The 21562-nt window shown below is 30.4% G+C and overlaps 1 protein-coding gene across 3 annotated transcripts in view; it reads right to left on the minus strand.

The window, feature by feature from the left end:
• The window catches only part of LOC108903694 (ABC transporter G family member 20), a 104925-nt gene that overhangs the window by 39829 nt on the left and 43534 nt on the right, over positions 1-21562 (minus strand). The window contains exon 2 of one of the 3 annotated variants that reach the window (XM_018705957.2): positions 16497-16621. The exons of the other annotated variants lie outside the window; for them this stretch is intronic. Within the exon in view, the coding sequence (XP_018561473.1) occupies positions 16497-16507 (11 nt within the window). The 5' untranslated portion in view covers positions 16508-16621. The remainder of the gene's footprint in view (positions 1-16496; positions 16622-21562) is intronic. 3 annotated transcript variants of the gene reach the window in all.

The raw sequence follows: 21562 nt of genomic DNA on the forward strand, positions 1-21562 counted from the left end.
ACTCAACAACGCCGGGAAATTGATTTTGAAATTCTATGAAACATTCCTCAATAGAATACTTCCATATTCCATCAATCTTGCGTCCATTTCTAAAGTAGGACTCTATGATAAACACTTTTTGTTCTTGAGAAAACACCACTTTCAACGCTTTTTAAAACGAAAATATTCAAATTGATAGCGGCGATATAGCGCTTTGACAGATGACGTTTAAGTTCATTTGCTATACGCTACGCCCTACGTCCAAATTTTCAGAACCAACTTGACCACGTTTTTATTTGAACGCTCATTATAAATTGTAAAAAAATTGCCATTGGCACAAATTTAACAAAAGAATGAAGTCAGAATTAGAAGAAAGATACATTGATCTAAACACGAAAAAGTTTAATAAAAGCACAAATTTATCAAAAAACGAGGAATTAGATTAGATTAGAATATATCCAAATACTTGGAGTGATAATTACGGTAAAAAAAATGAACTAGAACGATGCATTTTTTACAGCAAATAAGTATTGTTATACAAAACATCTGTAAAGTTTCTATAAACAAAATAAATGGCAGAAAACAAAATATTTAAAAAAATTAAATATTAATATGTTTGAAGAATCAGAAGTTAATTTAATTCATTTTCAAAGGAAATTGCGTTTAACACATGCCAATTGGCTTCCGGACACCCAGTATACAAGAGAGGTTTAAAATCCCCTTTCCCTGTTTCACCGTTAGTTTGTTTTAAAAATATATGTAAAAATACTCGTAAATACTATTTTACTACATTTATATATTGGTGAAAAAAATAATATATTCTTATGTAAATTATATGTANTATAAACTTAATTAATCGAAAACATTTCAATTTATTAAAATTAAACAAGAGTACCTTTTTTCTTAATAATCTAGAGAACAGCAATAACCAAATTTTTTAAAATATGTAGATGCAATAAATTTTAATATAATTATTGTTTTGTTGCTGTAACTGCACAATTCCGAATAATAATTTCTGTGATTGTAATTAAATTATATAATTTATAGTAACAACAATCTTATGTCTGTCCAGTATCAAACATCTGACAGCGCTGGCCAATGAGCAGTTCGAAATTTACGTAAAAGGCCACTTTCTCGGTAGTTACGAGGCAAAAGCCATCATTTTCTAATTTGCATTATGACATGCGATATATTCGAATTAAATTGTATGTCTACAACACTTCGTAACGAAACAAATAGAACTTAATGGTTTTGTTTTCTTGTGTATTATCTGATAAACCTCGAATATTTTTTTTGATGATGATATACAGGATGATTCACAAACAGTTGAACCTCGTATTCTTTGGTGAATTTTAAGGGTTTTTCCTATAAAGTTTTATCTAGGACGCTTCATTAAAAAGAAACACAGGGTGTTAAACTTAAAAAAAATATTTTTAATTTTTTTAAATAATTAAAAAATTAGTAAGTGAAATAATTTGAAATTAGGCACATGTATTTATATGTATTGTATGTATTCATATGTCTTTATGCCATTGTCCAAAATCTGGAACCTTTTTCTAAAATTTAGATGGTCCAGTGACGGAGATACAGGGTATCGGTGGCATATTTTTCTAAATAAAATAGTACGCCACTGCTTTACGATAACAATCATGATATTTCCGGCAAATTATTATTATTATTATATCAAAGTAGGGAAATATCTTAACGAAAGTTACTGACCAAAGAAAATGTTTTGAAAATCATCTAATGTTTTCCAACAGAAAATAGAATATTAAAAAATAAAAATTAACAGTCAGACCGACACAATAAGTTTGCTTCTGAGGTAGCTCCGCCCACAAATACTCACTGGTCAAGACAAATTAGATGACAGAGAGGAGGTCTTATCCTTCCATTGTAGATATCTAAAACGCCCTGATGCAAATTGAAAAACATTATTATGGAAATAAATCAATTCAGTCATGCAAATTTACGAGTAATATTAATGCCAGCGCAGATAAAATGTCAAATGAACGTTATTCCAGATAACTGTTAAAACATTTTCAATTTAAATAAGAGACTAGTAGGTCGTTAAACCTTAAACACATCATGAGTGTTATAGGATAACAATATTCTTGGTCGACATACGTCTCTCGGTCCAGAGGCCCCCGGGAAGTACACTGCGCTTTATTATCCTTATAACACCCTTCGGAAATTATTATTTATTTGTAGTTAATATAATAAAAATGTGTTTCTATTTTTTTAATACAAAGCCTTCTAGTTAATTTTGAAGAAAAAATTTTGCGTTATATGAATATTTGGGGAAAATGCACAAATTAAACTGTCAGGAAATGCACAGTGTGTCTAAGGATTACTTGTCTGGAGAGGAAATTTTTTAATTTATTTTGAGAAACCATTTTTCGGGAAATGTTCAAGAAAATGTGAAGTAATTAAAGATCGTTTATTTATAATTTTACAAAAAATGTTATGTTAAGAGTTGTTTTTAACAAAAAAAAATACAAATATCAGGTTTGACCTACATATTAATACACTGTATTTTTAAATGCGCCGTCCCCAGTGTTTTCTACAAAGACAAACGATTTTAAACATTTAATAGTTGTACTATTTAGGGTTTAGTGAACAACAATAACTTTATGTTATGACACCTGGCTATTTTCAAGGGCAGCGGAGAATGACGAATAAAAAGCAACAAATACCATTTAGATAGACATTATTTGTAAATCTTTCTTGTCAACAAAATAACTGACACTTTAATCGTTTGCAATTACATCATCGTAGATACTGTATTCAGATGAGGACTGCATTCATTTTTGTAATTTTTTTAATTTTAATTGTAACAAATTAACTGTATAAGTTTATGTTGAAATTCCATAGGCATAAACGATCATTTTCAATAATATTTTTATTATAAAATCATTACTTTTTTAGCAATATAGGTACATACTAACAGTGCCATCGTTGAACATTCTAGTTTACAAAATTGTTATGTTTTGAGATATTATTGATTTCTTGGAAATAGTTTTCTAATAATTGATTTTCTTGTTTGTAAATGTTCAGTAATTTATAGTTCACCTTCTGTGCTGTTGACCTTTTTGAGTCTTATTGTGAATGTTCGGAGCAAATTGATTTTTTTTTAATAATGGAATAGTTATCGTTTTGGGTTACTCCAATATCCACAAATTTATTAATTTAGAGAAATCAGACAGAGAACGAATGCAATAAGTAATTTAATAAATGTGTGCCAGTACAGATTGATTTACTTTATTTAAGTTTATCAAATTCTGAATGTAACGTTCATGATGATACGCCTCTTGTTCCTGAGGACCTTTTGAAGGAATTTGTGGAATTTAGCTTAAATAATAGAATCCAATTTGTTTCACATAACGGGTTTGTATTTCTCAATTAGGTACGTTGCAAATTCAGGAGTTCTTCAGGACTCACACCGTGGGCCAAATGTAAAATTGTTACACCAGGAAATGATTACCTATTATTTTTTTAATATGTCTTTGCTGACGTTGCACTTTCTCCCTATGAAACCTTAAAACCTTAAAGATCTTGGTGTACCGTTTTTATTATTAGTTTTCGGGAACACATATTTAGTGAAATAAATGAGGCAGCAAAATCATATGGATACATTTAAGGAAGAACACATAATTTCAACTTTATTTTGAAATTGTCTATTACTATTTTGTATCTCCTCAACAAATATTGGCAATATCCGTTGCCTTTAATTTTGTTTCCCGAAACGAACCCCATACAAACAAAAATCTGACTACGTTTCGGATTCTTCTTATAGTAATTATTATTTGTTTATCTAGAGCTTCAGATAACATCGATTGATATTCTGGTAGAAAAAATGGTACAAAGTTCGCGAAAGAGACGTGCAAAACCGTTTCCTTACACCTCCTATAAGCCGCCTCATTAGACAGTTGCGGACTTTGAGTTTCTAGAAGTGCGTCGACTACAACGCAAAAGTCCTTGCTTTTCCTTCAACCGCGTTCACCGAATGACAATACAGCTATAAAACGGGCGATTTGTTATTAGTCAGGTGCGAAACGGTGGTGGCGGGTAATAAAAATATGTAAATTGTGTAAGGTTTTAATATTATAAAATACTTATTTTCCATGTTAGCGGCTAGGAAATGATTTAAAGTGGTTGTGAACTCTTTTCAAATCTCCTGCAAAAGTTTGGCAACGCCGCGGTTGCTTCTCTTGCAGATTTTTTGTTTGCAAACCAGTATGCAATATTCGGTTGGTTGAGTAACTAGTCCAAGAAGTAAATGCAATGGATTTTAAGCTCCGACAATTTTGATTCTATGCGTTTCAAATGTATTCGTTTTGAATATTTGAAAATGTAGGAGTTAGTTTGAACGTATGTTAAATGTCCACTCTGCAAAATGTCAACAGTTTCTCTTGTAAACTTTTTAAATCATGCATTATTGCATCTAAAAATGTTTGTTTTTAAGAACATCTACAGACATTGTAATGCATAATTACATGTAACTTCGGCTATTTGAGATATTATTGTGGCGTAATTATTGTTAGGAATATCAAAACCAATATCAAACTTAGCTACATTTTTACATTTATCCTTTAAAATCTCCAACTAGTTGATAATAGTTTAATTAGTACGTTTATTTTTTCAAATTCACGTTATCAAAAAATGAAAATCGAACAAGATATTCAAGAAAAACGCGACCAAAAATTTTTCTTTTTTCAGTCATTTTTGGACACTTGAAATGAATAAAATCGTTATCACTCTTTTTTTTTACTATGAAAGTACAACTCTTACGGAAAAAAATAAGCCCTGATTCGTTTCTCCACGACTATCCATCGAGCAAGAAGAGCCGATTTTCGAAAAGACCTTTTTTCGAAAAATCGATATAACTCGAAAAATTTTTAATATTTTTAATTATAAAAAAGGCACTTTTTGCTTGCTACATTTACAGCAAGTGACAAGTTTTAAAACCTTAATTTGCAAGAGCAAAAACAAAAAAGTCGATTTTTTCATGGTATTTTCGATATATCTCGAAAAGTAATACACCGTGTCCACCTAGTGCGCGTAAGTCCAATATTTAGGTTAATAAAAAATATAACTTAATTTGTTTTTCTACAGAGTTGCCTACTTTCCCGAGCTGCACAAAATGAAAATATATTTGCATATACAGGGTGTTCAGCTTTTCCTGGGCAGGTACCAACTTAATTTTTTTAAATGGAAACCTATATTTTTTATTTTTTATGGCATTATCGAATTCTACGTGAAAAATTAACGGGACTTTGTGTTATGATCTCTATTAAAATATTGATAGTTTTCGAGATAATCGACTTTTCATTTTTTTTTTCTTATGTTTCGTCACTTCTAGTAGTTGACATAACTATGATTGTATGACAGCTAGAATTTTTTTTTTTCAGGAACTGTAGAGTGAAGATGGCTCTTTCAAAAAACGTATCAAAAGTTGATCTGCGATATACAGGGGGCAAAAAAATCGTGCCAAACCTGATAATTTAAAAATTGAAAAATCTCGACTTTTTCAAATAGGACACCTTGTGTTTTATGATTTCATTAGATTAATAAAAAAAAATTAAGTTGGTACCTGCCCAGGAAAAACTGAACACCCTGTATGTATATTTTCATTTTGTGCAGCTCGGGAAAGTAGGCAACTCTGTAGAAAAAAAAATTAAGTTATATCTTTTATAACCTAGATATTGGACTTACGCGCACTAAGTGGACAAGGTTTATAAGAATCGATTTTTTTAAAAATACGAAATTGATCGGTTCTTTTAATAGCTACAACTTTCTCATTTAACTTTTTTCGATTGGAGTTTAAGTTTCTTTTTATTTGCGAAAAACCGTTTTTTTTGACTTTTATGAATTTTTTAGGTTAACTTCGCCGTTTATGCGCCACAGGAAAAAACACGATCTTAGAATTTTTTTTCCTATATCACCATATTTTTTGATATATATAAACTATTTTTTTTTGTTGCCAGGTGGTATTTTTTGTAAAAGCATTAGGCCGTAACAGATTGATTGGACTGTATAGGAACTTTAGAAAACGGTGAATTGTGTTCAGTGGCAATGATTAGGACAGTAAGATGTTTTCTTTTTGGTACGTTTTGGTTGACGTCCGACACCACGTTTATTTGTTTGAAATGAAATATGTATTAGCTATTTCAGAATTAGCCAACATAATTACATCGATGTTTAATTATAATTGCACAGTCTCGTAAACTTTTTAGGGTCTAATGGATTGGTTAATTTCAATTTTGATTGTACGTTAAAGTAAAACAGTCGTAGATTTAATTGCAGGTGCAACACACATATTTTTTTTTGTGGTTTGAAGTGGCGAAGTTTTGTTATTATGGAAATAAAACTTTGGCTAGATGCCAAAGGTTACCGCTGGAGAGAACGAATACAAATTTCTATATGAAACTGAACACGGAATGTTATTTTGTGGTTGTTGTTTTAAAATCAATTTGCTAGAGCATAGAATGGGCTGCAGATGTTGACAGCAAAGAGTATTTTCACCTTTAAGTTGCAAGAATCAAGTGCGACAACTTGCGCGTCTATTTTTTGTTGAGAAACAAGTTTCGTTTTGTGTTACAAGGCGAAGTCCTGAAATCTGTGGGATTTGTACGCAAAATATTTCAATATTTCCACAAATTATTCCATTATTTATTTTCGTTAGCCTTGGTATGCGTCGGTCTTATAATTTTTTTTTATATGTCTACCGATCTGCCTTGGATTTAAGTATTCAATGTCAATTGAAACGCTATACAGGGTGGTCCGAATTTTATGCAGGAAACTTCGAGCACAGATAGATCTTTTTAAAATAGTAGGTGTTTGTCTTATAAACATAGGTCTGGAACGGCCTCGTTTTAGAGATACAGGGTGTTGAAGTTGTGAAAAAAATAACCCCCTTTTTTATAAAAAAACCTACACTACTGTAGTTTTTACAAGCTATTGTAACGAATTTATATTCTAATGCACAAAATACGTATAAAAGGTAATTTGAATTTTTTCCCTAAAGTTCACCGTTCTCAAGTTATTCATACCAATACAATCCCCTTGTGGCAGACACTTCTAACCATAATATTACAAGAATATTTAATGTTTATGCTTAAAAGTAAGTGCAATTTGTAAGCACATCAACAAAATTCTTTACACTCATCGCTTTCATCTTTTTGGATTAAAACAATATTTGGAAAATCACGACAAAGGAATGAAAGGCACAGAAATGAAATTTTAAAAGCATTTGACGACGATCCTCGGCTAAGTACACGAAGAACGTCTCGGCAACTTGGGGTGAGTAAATTGAAAATTTGAAAAGTTCTACGTAAGGATGGCAGAAATCCGTACCATTTACAACCTGTGCAAAATTTACTTCCGGGAGATGCAGAGAGACGCCTGAATTTTTATCAGTGGTTGTTTGAATTCTTACTAGAAATACTTTGGACCGATGAGGCTACGTTCACAAGGCGAGGGGTAGTGAATTTTCACAATCTGGATATTTGGTCACAAGAAAATCCTCATGAAATTCGGAGTCATTTCTAAACTTTCTAGAAAACCATCTATTTGAATTATTAGAGGATGTTCCATTAAATATACGACAAAATAGCTGGATACAAATGGATGGTGCTCCTGCGCATTTTAGGAGAATAATACAAGAATGGCTTAATGAAAATTATATGAGATGATGGATAGGTAGAAGACCAAATGCCAATGTCAACCATAATGGTGCAGAGGGTCCAGTGTCTTGGCCAGCCAGATCGCCAGATCTAAACTCCCTGGACTTCTATGTTTGGGGTGACCTACCTGAAAAGTTTACTCTACTCCAATAGATACTAGACCACAACTACTGCAGCGAATAGAAGACGGGTGTAATGAATTAAAAGAAAACCACCACATGATATTAGCTTCAATTAGTTCCATTAATAGAAGATGTCAGAAATGTATCGATGTGGGTGGTTCGCATTTTAAACAATTGCTGTAAATACGTAACGTTAATTTTGTTTCTTGTTTAGTTGTTGTTGCTTGGTAAATGTATTTCTTATTTGTAAAGATAATGCCTCCAGAGAAAACTAAAACACACCAGGAACGCTACCTCACAAGTGATGTGAGAAGAATTTTATTGATGTGCTTACAAATTGCACTTTTAAGCATAAACATAAATATTTTTGAAATATTCTGATTTGAAGTGTCTGCCACAAGGGGATTGTATTTGTGTGAATAACTTGAAAATGGTGAACCTTAAGGAAAAAATTCAAGTCACCTTTTTTACATATTTAGTGCATTAGAATATAAATCCGTTATAATAACTTGTAAAAAATACTATGGCGTAGGTTTTTTTATGCAAAGGGGGTGACCCCTGTCCAGTTGTACACCACTGGTTAAACCCTTAGAGCTCATATTTTAGGGAATGCAAGGCCTACTATCGTACATAATTTGTACCAAATTTTATTAAGACCGGTTAAGAGATTTCGGAGATATAAACAAAACATCAATTTTTTTTAACAACTTCAACACCCTGTATCTCTAAAACGAGGCCGTTCCAGACCTATATTTATATGGCAATTATTATTTTAAAGAGATCTATCTGTCCTCGAAGTTTCCTGCATAAAATTCGGACTACCCTGTATACAAATATTTGAGAAAGCAAATGGAGTTGTTTAACAATACGGTTAGTCTTTCTAGTTCAAATCTAGAGTCACAAAAAGTTTCCCTCATATTATGTGTGCGCTAACAAACCAAGCAGTGCTAAAATTATCACGCCCATTATCCCTTTATCGACAACAAAAAAATTGCTATAAGACATTAATATAGAAATAGATTACTTTACCCCATATCCATTTAGAACTATGAGTATCAAGAACTTTTCTATGAACTGCACAGGTGAATGACTAGAATAGGAACTCGCTGAAGATGAAACCGTACCGCAAGATTATCGCCAATCGACTGATCAAGATACCCTTGCATTCTCAAAGAAATTAACAGATAAAAAAGGAGCAACTTGTGTTGTTAAGGCTCCGTTGTTGCAAAGTTGATAACCTTAGTAAGCATCAGGTCCATTTGGTTGTATTGTATGTAATTTTGTTTAGTCTTCCTCGTTATATCGTTAATTTTTACATGAAATAAAGGTTAACCACCAAAGTTGTTGTCTTTGTAAGAAATGTATTATTTAAGGCAAAGATTTTTTAAGGTGTAGGTATATATAACGTAAATTTGCATTATACGAGAATAAAGAGAGTGTTTGTTGTTTTTATTGGTACCAACAGTGAATCATTTTAAAATTATATTTACACGTTGAATCAAATAAAGTGGCTAAGCTAAAAAATTTAACGATTGTGATTGATGATGCACACGATGAGAGATTTTCCTCTAACGTTATTTTCTCGTTACCATCGTAAAACAAAAGATTTCGGAAATATTGTGCTATATTTTAAGATATTTTTGAGCGAATCTCAACTTAGTTTTAGTAAATTTAGGAAACTATTCGCTGTCTTGTAGCTCTAAGTGATAAAGGATATATTCAGAATACTTTCTAATAGTTACTAATGGATGTCGTTCCCATAAAAGAGTATTTTTACTACTACATCAAATGATTTGAAACATTTAATAGCTGAACTGACTAACATTAAGTAACTTGTGTTATGACACTCGATTATTTTTAACGACCAACAAAAATAAACAAAAAACAGACCGATATGGACATTTTTAAATCTGTCTCTCTCATCTACAAAATATGCGAGATTTTATTTAATTACATCAAAATGTACGTAAAATCTGAACTTTGTTTTTCATACATTTGATATTAATTGTGGCACTAAATGTAGAAACAATAATAATTTATTATTTTATTATCAAAACGTAAGAAGGTCGCAGGTCTAAAACTTCACAATTTTTTAATAAACGCTAGTGGTAACCCGGTGGTAACTTAGTATTCTGCTTATATATTCACCGATACTTGGTGTTATGATGGTAGGTATACTTAAAGCAGAATTATTCGATAGTAAATTTAATATCTATCATAAAGGCAATTATGATGTAATGAATTGTTCTAAAGGAGGAAGGAGGAGTACTTACTGCGTTCAGAAAGGAATTAAAATTTGCACAAATTAATATTATGATTGTTCCCCGAATTTAAAAATTAATGATTTTTGAAGGTGTAATATAATAATTCTATATTAATAATTTGCATATCCCAGGATGATCACAAATGACATTGCTTGACATCTATAACGAACTTACATAACTCTGATCTATCGATTCTGAGTGATTTTAATGTGTCGGATTTTAATGCATGCTTGTTTATAGTATATTCGACAGTAAATGTTCTATTATATTAAATTTTCAGCACTTTCTACTCAATATAATAACATATTCAATAGTGATAATTACTTGACCTCGTTTACTGTAATTATATATTAAGTTTATGTTAGAAAAGAATAAACATTTTTGCGAATAAATTATGTAGCGGTGTTTTAACTTTAAAAAGCCCCTGCCGTATTGGACTTTTCAGTCTTCAAAAACTTTCTACAAACTTCGTGTTATTTTGTTAACAAACTTAAGATTCATTGGTCTGTCACACAACTTACTACTTTTTTTCAAATCTTATTTACGATATAGATTTCAGTATGTACAATATCGTGACTTTTAGTCAAAATATTAATAGTTATCTGGTGTACCTCAAGGTTCCATCTTAGGACCACCGCATAGTAATTTTTAATGCATGTAGATGATATTGAAATATTTATGGATACAAAAACTAAAAAAAACTTTTAAACCAGATTAACTTATGATACCTAGAAAATAATTTCCCACTAAACCCTAATAAATTTAGTATTATGACTTACGCAAGGAAATTTCAACCAAACATGTACAGAGTGTCTCAGTTTTAATCTATAAGACGTCGGGTCCAGATAGTAACTACAATGAAAAATAATGGTACTTTGTCGTATAAACTTATTTCGAAATCTCAACTGTTTTCGAGATACAGAGTAGTTAAAAATAATTTTATTTACTGTAAATATCTTCTAAAATAATAGAGACATTTGAACTATATTGGGAGGAGTTTCCATAAAATACTGTAATTTCAAGACTTTTGCGCAATGCGCAATCAATGGCGGTGATATGGGAAATTCAATTCGACTATTTTATAAAAAAATTGTACGGTCCTGTGCAAAATAGTAACAGATTATATTTTCTGAAAAAGCATGCCAATAGAAGAAAAAATGCCTCTTCCATTTTGTCGATATCTGTTACGGCAAATTGGATTTCTCTTCTTTCAAATTAACCAGATACTGTGCGCTAATGGATTTTTTAAATTCCTGTTAGAAATATTTCGGCTAATTTCAACTAATTTAAATAAAAAGTGAAGTAGCATCATTCGAATCAATAATATTGTTATTTGATTATTACAAGAACTTCAAAAGAATCATTAATTTCCACGCTTTTTAGATTTTTCAAAAATTTGTTACTGCCAGTAAATTTTGTTGCGTAAATAACACCGTTTCAGTAAATAAAATTTAAATAAAAAATAAATGTATGAAACAATGTACAAAAAATGAAATACACGAAAATTTAACTAAAAGGTTAATATCAAAATTACATAATAATTCAATATTAAAAATTAAACAGATTAACTAACTAATAAATGATTATTGCTGCTACTAACAATATTCCTCCTTAAGGCTAAAGGTCTAGCATCAAATAAAAATCTTGCTCAAGAAATTGAAGACAACCTAATAAGTTGACTTTTACTTGGAAATTAATGATTATCTTGAAGTTCTTGTAATAAACAAATAATAACATTGTTGATTCGGAAGATGCTACCTTATTTTTTATTTAAACTAGTTGAAACTAGCTACAGGAATTTAAAAAATCCACAGTATCTGGCTAATTTGAAAGGAAAAAGAGAAATCTAGTTTGCCGTAAAACAGAGACAGATACCAACAAAATGTAAAAGGCATTATTTGATTCCCGTGGCATGCTTTTTCAGAAAATATAATCAATTATTATTTTGCACAGGACCGTACTCATTTCTTTTACAATATTTTATGGAAACTTGACAATATAACGTACACCAAATTTAGTTCAAGTACCTCTATTATTTCAGAAGATATTTACAGTAAATGAAATTTTTAATTATTAACACCTTGTATCTCGAAAAAGGGTTGAAATTTCGAAATATGTTTATATGACAAAGTACCATTATTTTTCGTTGTACTATCTGCTCCCGAAGTCCCATAAATTAAAACTGAGAATTGACTGTAGTGTTTTGAATAGCCCTGAATTTGTAAAAGATCTTGTTTATTTTGATTCCAAACCAAGTTTTATGAGGAACACAGAAATTATTACTTTTTCTGCCAGTAAGACTTTAGGATTTGTTATTAGAAATTCTAAGGAATGTATCAACGAGCATACGTTAACTTTGTTATACAGGGTAGGAAAGTACCGATGGTCTATCTGCACTCTTGTGCAGCACTCACTTTTGGCACACTTTTGAAGTATGACAAAACCCTCAACTTGTCATAGGTTTTATAAAATTTTAACAATAAATGCGATAGTTATAAACAAATTAAAAAATGGTCTCTTTTCTTGTTTTTTTGCAATACCTTTTTTGTTTATTAACCGATTTTAATTTAACAAGTCTCATTTTGTAGATAATTTTACTCCCTATGTGAGTCACTTTTCGCTAAAATTGATGGTTTTCCCTGCAAAGTGAAAAAACTGCTTTCCTCACTTATTTGTTTAAATAGAAAAGTTAGATGTTTTTGACTCACGAGATGAAATATGTCTTGTATTATATTCCTTTAGACAATTTTACAATAATCTCGCGGATAGAACTTTTTTCGAGTTTCTCTTTTATGTTCGCTAATTTTCCTGGTGTAGTACTGTATCATTGTTATTAGATTTTTCTTCATTTTGTGCCGCTGATACGCTCTCCTTAACTCTTTTGTTTGTTAGGTTTTAATGGGGCCCAAATATTTAAGTAATTTTTTCCTTTGACCTCGATTTAGTTCTGAGAAGAACGGAAATTTTGATGCGGAAACCGAGTTATGCTAAAGGGAAAGGAAATATACTTCGTAAAAAAATTGAACTGGTTCTCGATGTCATTACTTACGTTTATATATTTAAACAATTTTTTGTGACGTCACTTCCTGAAAAGTGAAATAGTAATGCAATACATGCATTATTATTACTGCTTTTTTTTGTGAAAGAGGTTCGTTTCCCGCATCAACCGATAGAAGTCGCGAACGCGAAAAGTGACAGGTTTTTTCACAGATGGAGTAAAAACTCTTCAATGTTAAACTGCGGTTAATTGTCTATTATTTCAGTCTTGGTGTCCGCTGAGCAATATTTTTTGGTGCTCGTTGCATAAATTTTGAAATTAATATTGTTTCTTCACATTAATATGTTTTAAATTCATTATCATCCTTGTTTGCAAGACATTGCCAAACACCAACCTGTCCGTGATTCATAAAAATATTTAATATATTTCTTAAACACTAAGCACAAATTTCAGGAAATATTTCATCAAGGCTGCCGTGGCGATTATTGTTTTTATAGAAATATTAAAATGACTTGGCTCTTGCGAAACATTCTTATTCTTCTCTACAAGTGTGCATTAATTTGCTTAGAAAATACGTGCTATCATTCCTAAATAGCTCAAATTAACATGATGACAAAGAATTCTTGAACATTTCGATACCACTTTGCGTTATTTGAATTCGAAATCAAAGTAATCGTTATGGTTAAATAGAGGGCGTTCTGCGAATGGCTTATTTGCGATAAAAACGATTATTCAATTGTTTCAATAAGAAAAACCCAGTAGACGACATATTGAGTTCTAGATCCAAAAGTTGCTTTACTAGAATTCAAAAAATATGTGATTGGTATCATTAGAAGAAAAGTGGAAAATAAAATTTAAATCTAGAGCTAATAGACCTTATAAATAATTGATGAATCACTAATTACGAATTACAACAATAATTGCATAAACATTTACTTCATTGTTGTTGATGGAAACGGTGCAAGGTCTTTTGAATGTACATAGGAATAAATTGCTGATTTATTAATTATGTCTTGATAGAATTCCTAGACACACTTAGTGACTTTAGAAGGCGGTTGTAATTTAAAAAATTGCTCACTGGAGCGCAAAACAATTGGAATTAGTCAAGCTTAATTTTTTATATCACTTACAGCTTTAGGAGTAAGAGAAAAATTAGTATTAATATTTATTCAGTGTTGAAAAAAAAATGATGACAATAAAAGGTTATACAGAGTGTTACAAACAAGTAGCTAGGTATTTCGTTATATAATTGTTTATTTAGGCGCCTATTTTTGTCGAGATACAGGGTGTTAAAGAGTTATAATCCAAGAAAAGAGTTGAAGTCTTGATATAATTCCTAGACACACTTAGTGACTTTAGAAAGCAGTTGTAGTTTAAAAAATTGCTCACTGGAGCGCAAAACAATTGGAATTAGTCAAGCTCAATTTTTGTCTTACGAACAGCTTTAGAGGTAAGAAAAAATGAGTAATATTTATTCTGTGTTGAAAAAATAAAATAAAAAGCTATATCTACAGGGTGTTACAAAAAAAGTGGATACCAATTTCCTTATACAATTTTTCATTTATTTTTCTCTTTCTTTCGAGACCGGGTGTTAAAAAATTAATTAATAAATTTAAAAAAGAGTGAGATTCCGTTGAAATTTTAAATCAACACATTTTTATGTAATTTTGATAAAAATCATCGATGCATAAATTAGTCCAGGAAAATAAGGAAAAAATGAGTGAACTTTTTTGCACGCAACTACCAGCATGATTTTTCGCGTTTTTGACCAAAAACTACCAGTATCTCAATGAAGATGCATTTTTTCAAAAAAAGTTTCAAAAAAAAATTATTCAAAATTAAATTTTCTACAAAATTGCTCCTACAAAAAATTTCGATTTTCCCAATAACTTTTCCGTATATTTTTTAAATGAAGTATAAAAGTGAAAATTAATGTTGTGGAGCCAAATAATGGTCAATTATAAGTACAATTTTTCGAGGTTTGAAAATTTATGACCATCAAACGTATCATTTTATAGGTTTTCGAAGGTATACATATCTACATAACAAATGAATAATTTTAATATTATTTAATATTTTCCAGAAAAATCTGCTTTCTTTGAAATTTGTTTGGGACAGCGATGAAGCAGTTTTACATAAGAAACCTAGAAATGGAAGTCCATAAAAAATTGTTAAAAGTAACAAATAAAAAAAGTGTTTTTTTAATTAAACATACATACATATATAAAATAATATATTCATATATATTTTTAATTCTAGATACCTTTGTAGCTACAGAAAATTCTTTTTCTTTTGTCATCAAATTTAATTTTTCAGTTTCATTATATTACAAATTTCAAAGAAACAGATTTTTCTGAAAAATATTAAACAACGCATAATTAGTTCGTAATGAACACCCTCAAAAATCTCGGGAAACTCTATAAGATTTTCCAAGAATTTTCCGCAATTTTCTTTTCTCTAATTCACTTTGGTTATTTAAAAACGAATTGACCATTATTTTGGCTCCAAAACATTAATTTTTACATAAAACATTTACATTTAAAAAGTATACGGGAAAACTATTGGGAAATTTCATAGCAAATTTGTAGGAAATTTAATTTTAAACAGCTTTTATTCGAAACTTTTTTTCGAGAAAATGCATCTTCACTGAAATATTAGCAGTTTCTTTCAAAAAACGCGAAAAATCATATATACTCGTATATGTCTATATCTCAAAACGCTGTATGTTGCTGGTGATTGTGCACCAAAGGTTATAGCACCTTTTGACGTTCTAATTTTGCAAAATTTTGATTTGCGAAATATTACAAAAAATATGTCGATATATAACAAAAATTGCTGCAACAATTGCAGGAAATTAATAAAATTCTATTTCTAAATTGTAACTCTGACATCCTGTATCTAGAAAAAGGTGCTAAAATTAAAAATGAGAATAAATATCCTACTACTGTCGCTTAAATAATCTAACACACTGTATAAAGTAAAAATTCTTCAAGTTTATTACTGACTACTTTTCCAACACATTGCATATAAGATATACAATGTGTTCTGTCTACCTGCGACAAAGTTCCTTTTGTTTTTAATGGTTGTTATCGTGAAAATTGTACTTTGAACCAGAAAATCCTTCAGCAAATTTATGGTTTCAATGTCATTTTAGCTTTATTTTTTAAATTGGAGAAATAGTAGTCATTTTAAAGCGTCAGTGGTTGACATATTTATTTGTACTTATTCATTGAATATTTGGCTCTATTTCAAACATTATTAATCCAATCAAACATCTTCAGAAATATGAATAAATGTGATATTTTTTAAACTTTAATGCCCTGGATTTTGAAAAATAAGAGTTTTTAGACCTTTGATTCTTTAAGGATTTTTAGTCTAAACTGGTTCAAAGAACTACTTCTTGAAGTTATGACTTAAAAAATAACTTGTATAAATGAAATTTGACACTTACGTTATTAGCATTATTTTCGCACCACAACAGGATGTAACCGTTCCAGCGGCGCTGCGTCTCAAAATCTCACTAGAACTTTCACTTAACAATATCTACACATTATGTTCCGTAGATTCCGGTTCCTTCTGGAAAATGAAGTGTCGTTTAGTACCAGCCATGGTATTTTTTCGAAAAAAAAAAAACAGCGGACGAATTTGTTATATAACCTCGATTTGACTGGTAGCATAGATTGTGTAGTGACTGGGTTAATTATATTTTTTTACTACACAGCATTGTTTGATTTCAAAACAAGATGGTTACGCAACGCATTCATAGTAACTGTAAATAGAAGTAATGCAATCGCGGAGTCCACTTCTCTTCTTCATCATTAACTGGGTATGCTTCAAGGACTGTAAATTGGGCTTATACAAAGTGTTCCTGTAAGGTGGATTCTTCCAGGGAAGGAAATTAAAATTATTTTCCAAGAAATAGAACACATTGCACAAACGAAAATAGTTTTTATTTCAACTTTTTTTGGTACTGAGGCATTATTTTAGGTATAACTAAATAATGTATTGAATCCACAACCACACTACACGATAAAACAAGCCTCAGATCGCTTGCATTTAATGATTTCATTTTTTTCTATAATTCTAAGGTCAGGTAGCTTGCGTTGCAGAAATAATGAATGAATTATTATATTTTCGAATTATATCACGGACAATGGCACGAAATATGTAAATTGAACCCTTTACTAAGACATTCTTTGTAGTGACACGAAGTTCTGGTATGTGAATCCAGTTAACCTTAGTATTGCTGGTCGAATAACTATCAAACGGGATTTAAAGAAGAGCAACAGAAACTGGTTAAGATCTCGGTCGTTTATTTTTTAAAGTTTTTCTCAAGGCTAGACGTATTATGGACAACCTTCAATAGATATACCTAAAATATTTCAGCATTTGTATCGGATTACTTGAGATGCAACGAATTACAGTCTTAATATACAGGGGGGGCTAAAGCAATTGATTTTTGATATACAGAGTGTTGATATTAAAAATATATATACATAGTGTAATAGTTTTTATCTTGATAACTTCGGGAGCAAATAAATTGACTGTCAATGAATGTAAATCGAAAAGTTAACCTCTTCCGAGATACAAAATTTTGTACCATGAAATAATATTTTTTCAAATAATTTTGAAACGGTTTGAGTCAAAAACTTCTTAGTTGATATACCCTTTACTTATTTAAGTGTAATATGTCAATAGTAGTACGTAAGAAAATGGCTAAAAGGGTTTTATTTTTTGTGATTTCCACCCTCTTGACCACCCCGTAACATTTTTATACGTACGTCTGTGGTTTACTAATTTTCATTCGACAATACAACATCGGACAATTTTTGTATTTTGTGAATCTGCTATAAATTTCGAGAAAAGGTATTCAAGAATTTTTTCATAATCATAAAAATATGTAAGTTTATGCAGCTTTACGTCATAAAATTCTTTTGAAGGGTACTACGACAGTTCCAAACATATAAATAAAATCATGGTGACCTTAGAAAGAAATTTAGGAGTTCTTATGAGTTTTTTTTATTTTTATGCATAGAATTACTCCTTCATCTGTAAAAATTGAATTCTCTAACACTATTTCAGTCCAATTAACTCTGAAGGTTTATTACTGAAAATTCATAGGAGATACCAAAATTTCTAAAAATGAATATTCTATTGATGAAACTAAACTAGACAACCAAAGGCTTGCGCATAAAAATGTTTATGGTTGGTCCAGAGATAAGAATCCCGAAGAAAATACCCTGTGTGTTATTTTCTTATATATTCTAGTAATATATTATTTTCAAAGAAATAAAGATGTTTACCATTTGGGAAGTTTCTAGAACTTGAACATCCCGTATTTTGGAAACGGTTAGGTTTTCGTATAACAAAGTTAATTTAATTTCACTTGTTCTATCTGTTCCCAAAGTTCAAATATCTTTGTTTGATGTAAAATGATGAACTAAAAATATAATTCATTAAAAAAATCAATGAAATGGTACAGAAATCTATTAGCCAGTGGCGGAGATAAGAGGAGGCACTGTCACTAAGATTGTTAAAATTTCGATATCATTGAATTTTTTGGAAATTGGTTAATATCATTTAATTTTGAAAGGTATTTATTTCTAAGAAAAAAGATTCTTCCAGTTTATTTGAAACGCTAGACATTTTTAAGTTATTACCAAATAAATAGACAATTTATTTCTCAGAGCGAAATTGTTCGTTTAAGGTACAATTTTAAATACACATGAATTTTTTGTTCCAAATACAGTCTTGAGTACAATGTGGAGATCCAAAGTTTAAAAATATTGATGTAGATTATTTTAATTATCTGAGGGGCATAGATCCTAAGAAATTAAATTTTTCTACGCCCTTATGTTTTATGATCATCCGATGACAGCCATAATTTAAAATAATTTTCGTTACAAAAAAGTCTATATATTGTTTGTGCGACAAAAATTTTTATTCTAAACTTCATCTGTGTAAAATCCTTATTTTAAATTAAAAAAATAATAGGTAATTCGAAAATGGCTTGTTTTTTTTCAAACAAAATTGAAGGCATCTGTTTTCTTAGACAGAACATGAGGATTTAAATATATTTATACAAATTCCGAAATATTTAGTTCTCAGTGATAATTCGCTACTGATTAATAGGTTTGGATACCAATCTAGTGAATGTTGCTTGTAGTTAGAATAAATCATTAGGCCAAATTTTATTAACCTATGCCAAACATTTTCAAAATGTATTTTACACCCTATATTTCAAAACTCGGCTACTTTGATTATTTGCTTCATTAAGATGTTTTGTTTAAAATAGGCAAAGGAACAACATCCTGGAGTTATGACATAAACTCAGAAAACACCTTGTCTAAACATCCGTTACTCTTAGAAGTAATAATATAGTTCTCAAATAAATATGTTTTTCTTTAAAGATGGCGTTTTATAGACGAGAAATTCGCACTTTTAGTAAGACAATAATAGAATAGATAATAGATCCATTCAGGAAATAACGAAGCGAAATTAGAGAAAATTCCTTTAATTTTTTTTGCATTGAAAAATCATGGAGAACATCAATGTAAACATCAGAAAATGTACCTTTCCTGTTTTGCCCAACAAATTTGTAAAGCTACTCAATAGTTGTGGTTAATGCATGTGTTAATAGTTTCCTAAAAGCATTCTGCAGGGTGTGATTATGTTCATAGTACCCTACGCGAATTCTGCATGTTCAANTGTAAAGCTACTCAATAGTTGTGGTTAATGCATGTGTTAATAGTTTCCTAAAAGCATTCTGCAGGGTGTGATTATGTTCATAGTACCCTACGCGAATTCTGCATGTTCAACAAATGAACAAAATTCAGGAAACGTAAGATAAACATAGAAGGTAAAGCTATGCTTTTTTACTTATTTTGAATGTATTGTCAGTTGTCTTATACCCTGAAGAAACCTTATATAACTGGTACAGTGAGGAGATATTGTTTCTAGCGTGCTTAGATTTTCTAAAATGCTGTACAAAAAATTGCACATATAAACGCCCCCCTTAAGAAAGAATCCATCAAATGTTCCCACCAGGATCTCTGGATAACACTTTCTACTTTTTCATCTTTTTTTTTTTCTAATTGAAACAGCAAGGGCCGGCACTGATTTCTTTCGTTTGAACCCACACGTGTGTTTATAATGTATAGTGAAGCAGTGAGCAATTTCCAGTTATTTGTTGTTGATATGTTCGCGTAAAAGTGTTACAAGTTCACTTGCAAGTAACACATTCATAGAAAGCGAAAAGACCAAACTTTCCAATGATATAACGCGTGCCGAAGACAAATTTATTATTAACTATAATTAAAATTAAGTAACGATGCAGAATCGAGAAAAATATCGGACACTCGTAACACCATTCGAACGAGCCGCCGTTCTCTTTCGTCATCTGTTCGTATATGTTTGTGTCATTTATTTTAGCATTAATCGAAGGAAAATTTGGCGTCCTTCGCTCTATTAATGTGTTCAAAACAAATTATTACAAGCGTGTGTATTTTTAACTGGGAAAAAATCCTGAATTTAATGTAGAAATTTATTGGGTGGAAAAAGAACGGTTCAGGGTCGATTTGCGCAACCGATTGACTTGATAACTTATATGTAGAATGGATAGTTTGAAGAAAAAAACTAATGAGTATCAGCGGTGACGGTGCTAGATCTGAATTCAGGAAAAAAGATTTGGATGGTTTTAATGAAGTGTTGCAAAATTGTTTTATATAACGCATTACAAATTATCTTTACAAAAATGAGTGTTAAGAAAAATAACGATAAAGAAATACATACCGATATAAAATGTTTTACAAAATTGAACAATTTTAATCCGTTGAAGGTTGTATTTTATCATATGTTTATATTGTATTTATTATCTTACTTATTTTATTGTTTGTACTGTAATTAATGTGGATCCTCCTGTATGCCTTTTTTAAAATGCAATTATATTGTATTAAGTGGACTTGACATCCCATAGGAAAGCTGTAATGTTCTAGTTGGACTAATAAATGTTATTTATCTATCTATTTGAAAAAAAAAATCCGTAAAAGTAATTGGACAATAGAAAGGGGTAAACCCACTCTAGAATTTTGAAAAATTTGTTTAAACTATGCTTTATTCTGTGAAAAAATATAGGAAAAAGTTTTAGGTGAGGGATAAATCGGGAATACGAGTTTTTCGCGTACTGTAAAAGTGCTTATTGTAACTTGTGATAACGCGTGCGTTAGTTAGATATTTATAATGGAAGCCAGATTGGGATTCATATCAAGCCGGAAAGAAGAAGGTGAAGAAAATATCAATAATATAGAAGGCCAATTATATGGTGCAGGCATCGCCGATTGAAGGTATATGCCGAATGGCAATAAATACTTTAAAAGCGTATTTGAAGAAATCACTTTTTTTAACTGGCCGGTAGGGCTTCCCGATATTCGATAAAAATATCGATATCGTATCGATTTTCGATACGATATCGATACAATACTCTCTTTGACAATATTTGCAAGAATACGATACCTATTA

Source organism: Anoplophora glabripennis, unplaced genomic scaffold (genome assembly GCF_000390285.2).
Source record: "Anoplophora glabripennis isolate ALB-LARVAE unplaced genomic scaffold, Agla_2.0 scaffold70, whole genome shotgun sequence".
Lineage (NCBI taxonomy): Eukaryota > Metazoa > Arthropoda > Insecta > Coleoptera > Cerambycidae > Anoplophora > Anoplophora glabripennis.